This window comes from Onychostruthus taczanowskii, unplaced genomic scaffold (assembly GCF_017590055.1).
Source record: "Onychostruthus taczanowskii isolate IOZ18803 unplaced genomic scaffold, ASM1759005v1 scaffold32, whole genome shotgun sequence".
Classification (NCBI taxonomy): Eukaryota; Metazoa; Chordata; class Aves; order Passeriformes; family Passeridae; genus Onychostruthus; species Onychostruthus taczanowskii.
In genome coordinates, this window is record NW_024500572.1 from 1,674,555 (window position 1) to 1,682,627 (window position 8,073).

The following is an 8,073-nucleotide window of genomic DNA, read 5'->3' on the forward strand; positions in this document are numbered from 1 at the left end:
GCGGGGCCCGGCGCTCGGGCCGCGCGGAGCCGCGGGGCCGACCGCCAGAACAGCCTCCGCCGCGCCGCCAGCGGCCTCTACCAGGGCGTCAGCGGCCTCTTCGGCGAGGACAACGTGCGGGCCCTGCAGAAGGTGAGGTGCTGCTCGCCGCCCCCTTCCTCTCCCCTCCGTCTCCTTCGCTTCTTCTCCCCCCGCCTCGCCGCTCCGGGCGGCTCTGGGGCCGCAGCCCCGCGGCGCCACCGCCCGGCTCGGTGCTGGCCCGGCCGTGGCCTCGTCCCGGTGTGAGGCGGCGGAACGGCCGGAGCGCTGCCGTGGGGAGAAGAACGGGAGGCCAGGCTTGCAGCAAACTGGGGGGAAATAGCAGCTGGATGGTTAAATGAAGGTGTGAGGTGGGGGAGACGGCCGGGCTGAGGAGCCCTCGGCTGCAATCCGGTCGGCAGCAGAGCATCCTGTGCTGGCAGGGCAGGCGTGCGTTCCTCCCTGCCTGCTTTCCTCCGGCTGTAATAAATTCTGCCGGGTTGACCTCTGAGTACACCCGAGACATTTGCGTGTGGTGCTGGGGACATCTCTCAGTTGCTTTGGTTTGCCTTGCCAGTTGTTGGTAAATCTCTCTAATCTTCGAAGCGATAGTAAAGCCAATAAAATGCGTTTTTAAAGCCTGCCAGCGTATACATTTACATGCCAAAATACCTACAATAACGATAATTGCAACGCATAAATTCGTGATTCACAGTTTTAAAAAAAATAATTCAGATTTACAGTTTTTCCCATGGGGACTATGAAGTAATCTGCAATTGTTGCTTAATGAATTGTAATTCTACTCATGACAGATAAGTCTCAAAGTGTTACTTTAGGAATTTTTACTTTAGGAATTGAGGATTTTTTTTTAATTTTCAATTTTATTTCTCAGTTTTTCTCAAGGTTGACAGAGAGGTTTGTGAATGGGGTGGATGTATTAATGGACACATTCTGGAGAATATGGACTGATTTGTTAGATGTTCTTGGAATTGATGGTAAGTGTGATGCCTGCTCCCCCTTGAACTGTCTCAGCCTGTGTTGGTGTTTCAAGCAAATGGGAAAACAGTTACGTTTTATCATGCTGCTTAAACATCCATCAGTGGTGTGTCCCTCTGCTTCACATGGCTTTGATTTTCCTATTAGTGTCTTCAGACAAGACTGAACCCCACCATTCCATTTCTGTGTGTGGATCCACAGGATGTGTATAGAATGAATTACCATGCACAGTTGGTTCCTTGGTGTCATCATTAAATGGATTCACACAGCCAGGAGCAGTGCAGGGAAATCAATGAGGGCCAGAGACAGGAAAGATGAGGTTGAGAGCCTTTAGAATGTAGCTGTTACAAAGCACGATCTGTAGCCCCAGTATGAGTTTTGACCTCAGGCTGTACAGTGGTTTGTCTTTAAAGAGCCTTTAGCACCTTTCCTGGAATGAATTCAGTTGGAGCTGAGCCAGTGATTTGAAGAAAGTTCATCCAGAAATAGGTGAACCAGTTTTACCCTTTAGAAAACACAGCCATGACGTGACCCCACTGCTCTGGGGGTTTGACCCTTGGAGCTGTGCTCATTGGAGCTGTGGTCGTTTTTTGCCCCACTGCTGTGGGGGTTTGACTCTTGGAGCTGTGCTCGATTTTTGCCCCGCTGCTGTGGGGGTTTGACTCTTGGAGCTGTGCTCGATTTTTGCCCCGCTGCTGTGGGGGTTTGACTCTTGGAGCTGTGCTCGATTTTTGCCCCGCTGCTGTGGGGGTTTGACTCTTGGAGCTGTGCTCGATTTTTGCCCCGCTGCTGTGGGGGTTTGACTCTTGGAGCTGTGCTCGATTTTTGCCCCGCTGCTGTGGGGGTTTGACTCTTGGAGCTGTGCTCGATTTTTGCCCCGCTGCTGTGGGGGTTTGACTCTTGGAGCTGTGCTCGATTTTTGCCCCGCTGCTGTGGGGGTTTGACTCTTGGAGCTGTGCTCGATTTTTGCCCCGCTGCTGTGGGGGTTTGACCCTTGGAGCGGTGCTGGTGCTTTTCCCCACTGCTGTGGGGATTTGACCCCTTGGAGCTGTGCTGGTGTTTTTGCCCCAGTGCTGTGGGTGTTTGACCCTTTGGAACTCTGCTCATTTTTTGCCCCACTGCTCTGGGTGTTTGACCCTTGGAGCTGTGCTCATTTTTTGCCCCACTGCTGTGGGGGTTTGACCCTTGGAGCTGTGCTCGTTTTTTGCCCCACTGCTGTGGGGGTTTGACCCTTGGAGCTGTGCCACCTTCAGCCCACGCTCACTAACATCCTGTACATTTCCCTTTGTTTTTCAGCCTCCAACCTGACTCATTATTTCAGCCCGGCAGCGATTGCCAACAACCCGACCCGCGCCCTCCTGCTGATCGGTGCCATTTTACTGGCCTACTGGTTTTTGTCTCTCTTCCTTGGATTCTTCTTCTATCTCCTGCACATGCTGTTTGGCCGCTTCTTCTGGATCGCCAGGGTGGCCCTGTTCACCCTGTCCTGCGTGTACATCCTGCAGAAGTACGAGGGTGACCCCGAGCACGCCGTGCTGCCCCTCTGCTTCGTCGTGGCCGTCTACTTCATGACGGGGCCCGTTGGGTTTTACTGGAGGAGGAACAGCAACAGCAGCCTGGAGGAGAAGATGGACCACCTGGATAGTCAGATCAGGCTGCTGAACATCCGCCTTTCCAGGGTGATTGAGAACCTGGACAGGGGCGCTGAGCAATGAGCCCGCCCCTGCTGACCACTGTACACCAGCTCTGGAAAAATCCTAAGCACTGTCTCATCCCAAGTGAAGAAGCAACAAAACATCACATGGTAAAAAGTGTGCAAGGTTATAACTTTTCATCGTGTCTAAGACTAATTTATCTAGGTTAAACACTCAGCCGTTAGACTTCTAGGAGAAAGAAAAAACATTTACAAAATTCAGCTGTATATTCAGAGTTTTATCCAGTACTAGAATTTTCTCAGTAGATAAACGCTTACTTTTACAAGCATTTAAAAACATCTTTTGTAAAGTTTTTATAAGAGCAAATTGAGTAGTCTTTCAGATATTGAAATTGAGTTAAACATATGCAAATTTGACACTTTAACAGTTAAAAAGAAAAAAAAAAAAATCTCAAGCTACCAAGCACTTCCATTGAGAAGTAACTGCTGTGGGTCCATATTTTTTCTTCAGAGTTGTGAATGTTTTTGTGTTTTTGTTGGCTTATTTCGTTGCCTTGAAGTTGCCTTTCATAGAGTATCAGATGAGGAATTTTCTGGTATCCAGGCCAAAAAATTCACACCATAGCTTTTAACAGGAGGTGGGGAATGAGGGAGAAGGAAGATCTGAAGTCCTTAAATGCCAGTCCAATGTGAGGAAGCACACGTGTGGCATTTTATCATTGCATTTCATCCCGAGAACTTTAATTCGTTAGCGTCTGGAAGGAAATCTGCTTTAATAAATTGGCACAGAAGGAAGATGCAGCGTGACAAATTGTAATTCATATTTGATCTGCACAGTGAAGCATTTTCCAAGCTTAAAGTGCATAGAGTTTTTAATCTCAGGACCCACGTACCTTCTCAGAAAAGGCAGCAGTTAAAACACGTGCAAATCTATTGTTGCTTAAAGCTTTCTCAGGACCAATCAGCGGCAATAAATTACCTTCAGGAAGATCTGGATTTTTTTCTAAAATTACAATAGTTTTATAGGAGCTTTTTGCTTGAAGTCTATGTCCTCTTTAGGTTTCGGGGAAAAGCGAGTCACCTTTAAGAGGAGGGTGTAGGAAACGGTTCTCTTTCAAAGCAGTGGAGCTTTGGAGCAATTTTATTTCGCAGGATTTCTGTGTTTCTTACAACTAACGAGCTTGGTAGGCATCACTGGCTGTGCTGGTTTACTGAAGCAAAGGGAACCTCAGGGAAGGGAGCCTGGAATGTGGTTTCACCTGGAAACAGCAGCATCCAAGGACGCAGATGTGAGGAGGGAGGGGAAGCACCTGCCCCTAGTGATGAGCACAGTTCTGATACCACCAGGGGTAGGATGGAGCACAGCTGGAGCATTCCATATCCCATAGGGTCCAAAAGAACAACTGCATCAAAAAGCGCAACAAAAATTGGTCTGGGGTGGGGTCTGGCTGCAAAGCAAGGGAACCAGGAGGAGGAGGAGGAAGAGGAGGAGGAGGAGGTTCCCCAGGTGTGCCTGCCAGTGCCAGCTCCAGTGGGCTGAGCACAGCTTGTTCTTCCACTGAGCAAAGCTTCTGGCTGTGATGCTGAACTGAATGTAACCCTGGGGCGAATTTCTTTTTCTCTTTCTGCTGAAGTTTAGTGTTCTTCTTGAAACGTGTGTGTTACTTGCCTGACCTCTTTGGGTCTGTGTGTGGCATTTCCACGGGGGTTATTTTTAAATCCATGTCAATGGCCTTTACTCCTGGTGATCACTTTGGTTCAACAAGGTTGAAGTTCATATGCACTTGGCACGGTTGGAATGCATTTTAATTTTTTGTGTCACCTGTAAATCCCCCTGCACCCCATTTATTAACAAGTACATGGTTTAGAGTTGTTAAAGAACTGGTTATCACAACTTAGAATCTTTCCTGTGATCAGATAGGGACTATGGCAACAAATAGTCCATTTTGTCAAGCTGAAAATGTGAATTGCAGTAAATACCTTTTTTCAGTTAATTTTCCATAGCATTACAGAGTCTTCCCTGTAGACTCAGTTCTCACTACTCTTGTGCACAGAGGACTGGGCTAAAACACCAACCTGGAAATTAGGAATTGACTAGTAAAGCTTGTCAGGTCTTGATGTGTTTTGCCAAATTTGAGACCCGAGGACCAAAGTTTGCAAACCTCGTGTCAGTGGCTCCATGGCCTTCTTAGGACAATGTGCATGGGTCAGTTTGCATAGATTGTATTTTGTGTAATCCATATTTAACTTTAAAGTCAAAAATACTGAACATTTATATATTAAGAGTTGTCTATGATAAAGATTTCTTTGAAAGTATTACATAAAAGTTAATTTGGATTATAGTTTCTCCCTGTCTCACTCTAATAATTTATGTTACTTTTGTAAAATCAGCCCTCCTGTATTAATACTCTTTATTTCAATCACCCTGCTGCTTGAAAAATGGTATTTTTATATTTACTTGCATCCCATGTATAGCAAAATATTATGTGAAAAGCAGTATATATAAAATTGGGTATTTTTAATCAGTATTTTTCCCAGCACTCAGTTTTCACGTTAGTCAAATTCAGAAGTAATGATTTTTTTAAAGCACAATCTAATCTTCAATATATATATATAAATATATATATATAAATATATACTTTAAAAATGCTCTGTATTTTTAAACATGCACTGTAGTGAAAGCGCTTTTGGGGACATGAATGTGGTATTGTATTTAATCTCTTTCAACTTTTGTAAATACCTTTTACAAGTGTTTTCCATACTGGGCCATCTAGTTTATCCATGGAGGTTTTTGCTGTTTTTTAGAAACCCGTGCCAGTGGCTGCACTGCTTTTGTGTCCCACAGAGCATCTCAGACAGGCAGGGCTCTGTGTCACCTGTGAGCCTGGCAGGTGACACCTGCAGGGGTGGCAGTGTGACAAACCTCAGCAGTGACACCTGCAGGAATGGCACTGTGGGAATCCTCAGCAGTGACACCTGCAGGGGTGGCAGTGTGACACCTGCAGGGGTGGCACTGTGGGAATCCTCAGCAGTGACACCTGCAGGGGTGGCACTGTGGGAATCCTCAGCAGTGACACCTGCAGGGGTGGCACTGGGACAGCCCTCAGCCCAGGGCAGGGATGGCACGGGACTATCCTGGTAGCTTTGGCTTTTTGCCGTGACTTCATGGAGCTGTGCCACAGCCACACCTGCTGGGAGCCGCTGCAGGGGCACAGGTGACACAGGGACAGCCCCAGCTGGCTGCTCCTGCAGGACAGATCCTGCTCCTGGGCCTTGCTGCTGGAGATCCCATCCCTGTGTGGGCAGCTGGCACAGGCGCCGAGGATGGCTCTGCCTCACCGGCCTTCCCCTGCCTGCTCTGGGACCAGCTTTGCAATCCTGCAGGGTTCTTCCTGCTCTTGAGGCTTTTACCTGCCTGCTCTGGGGCCCAGCCTTTGAATCCTGCAGTGTTTTTCCCATTCTTGAATGTTTTCACCTGCCTGCTCTGGGACCCAGCCTCTGGAACCCTGCAGGGTCTTGAAGGTTTTCCCCTGCTTGCTATAGGACTCAGTCTTTGCAATCCTGCAGTGTTTTTCCCATTTCTGAATGTTTTCACCTGCCTGCTGTGGCACCCAGCCTTTGAATCCTGCAGTGTTTTTCCCAATTTTGAATGTTTTCAGCTGCCTGCTCTGGGACCCAGCCTTTGAATCCTGCAGTGTTTTCCCCATTTTTGGATGTTTTCAGCTGCCTGCTCTGGGACCCAGCCTTTGAATCCTGCAGTGTTTTCCCCATTTTTGGATGTTTTCAGCTGCCTGCTCTGGGACCCAGCCTTTGAATCCTGCAGTGTTTTCCCCATTTTTGGATGTTTTCAGCTGCCTGCTCTGGGACCCAGCCTTTGAATCCTGCAGTGTTTTCCCCATTTTTGGATGTTTTCAGCTGCCTGCTCTGGGACCCAGCCTTTGAATCCTGCAGTGTTTTCCCCATTTTTGGATGTTTTCAGCTGCCTGCTCTGGGACCCAGCCTTTGAATCCTGCAGTGTTTTCCCCATTTTTGGATGTTTTCAGCTGCCTGCTCTGGGACCCAGCCTTTGAATCCTGCAGTGTTTTCCCCATTTTTGGATGTTTTCAGCTGCCTGCTCTGGGACCCAGCCTTTGAATCCTGCAGTGTTTTCCCCATTTTTGGATGTTTTCAGCTGCCTGCTCTGGGACCCAGCCTTTGAATCCTGCAGTGTTTTCCCCATTTTTGGATGTTTTCAGCTGCCTGCTCTGGGACCCAGCCTTTGAATCCTGCAGTGTTTTCCCCATTTTTGGATGTTTTCAGCTGCCTGCTCTGGGACCCAGCCTTTGAATCCTGCAGTGTTTTCCCCATTTTTGGATGTTTTCAGCTGCCTGCTCTGGGACCCAGCCTTTGAATCCTGCAGTGTTTTTCCCATTTTTGAGGGTTTTCACCTGCCTGCTCTGGGACCCAGCCTCTGGAACCCTGCAGGGTCTTGAAGGTTTTCCCCTGCCTGCTTTAGGACTCAGTCTTTGCAATCCTGCAGTGTTTTTCCCATTTTGGATGTTTTCAGCTGCCTGCTGTGGCACCCAGCCGCTGGGACCCCGCGGTGCTGTCCCCGCTGGGGCAGGGGGCTCCTCTGGACGCACACAGCTGCGGGTGCCCGCCGTGTCCTGTGGGATGTGCCTCTTTCCCAGCGGTTTGGGGTGTCGGGGTGCAGTGCCCAAACCTGCTGTGGCTCCGTGCTGTGCTTCTGGCGCGTCCTTCACTCCGTGCTTTGCTTCTCCAGACTCGTTGCGTCGTCGGTGTGGAAAATAGACCAGTGTCGACCTTAGCTCTTCGGTGGTGTGGAAGTGTTTGAGTGTGGTTTGCCTCACCTACTGATCTGTATTTGGCAGCTAATGGCGTTCAGTGACCACGAGTTCTCTTTGTCTGGGTTGGAAAATAAAAGGTTTTATTGTATCCGCATGTATTTTAAACTTTTTTGGGTAATTCCGTCGACCTGTGATGACAGCACATGTAAAAACCGATCTTTTCCTTTTATTCAGAAGTTCTATTTGCTGTGGTAGCACTTGTTGTTGGCACTGATGGTGGTGATTTCACATCCTGTTTTGTACATCGGGTTTCATGATTACAGTGTTTAGGTTTGTACAATTGTTTGTGTAAAAATGATTTGGTCTGAAGAGATGCTGTGAGTTCACTTCTGATCCTAGACACGTACGAGATCCTACTGGTAATACTGTTTAGTAGTTACAACTGTACCAGACTTATTTTTTACAGAGCTTCACATGCCTTTATTTATTCCTTTATCGGACCATCCAAACCATGTACTCCGTAGCTCAGTATTTGTAGACCAGTTTCACAAATCAACCTGAGGTATTGTGGCAAAGCTTCGAATAAATGTTTACTGAGACTTTGCACTGAGCTGCGAG

General features: G+C 48.0%; 1 protein-coding gene across 1 annotated transcript; it reads left to right on the forward strand.

Annotated features, from left to right (window-relative positions):
• Positions 1-3: 3 nt before the first annotated feature.
• LOC121338981 (BRI3 binding protein) lies at positions 4-8,059 on the forward strand (the record flags this gene model as incomplete). The annotated part of the gene is made up of 3 exons (XM_041410399.1): positions 4-132; positions 911-1,013; positions 2,311-8,059. Coding segments are annotated over 3 exons (651 nt in total), but the record flags the coding sequence as incomplete, so codon positions are not given.
• Between the last annotated feature and the right edge of the window lie 14 nt (positions 8,060-8,073).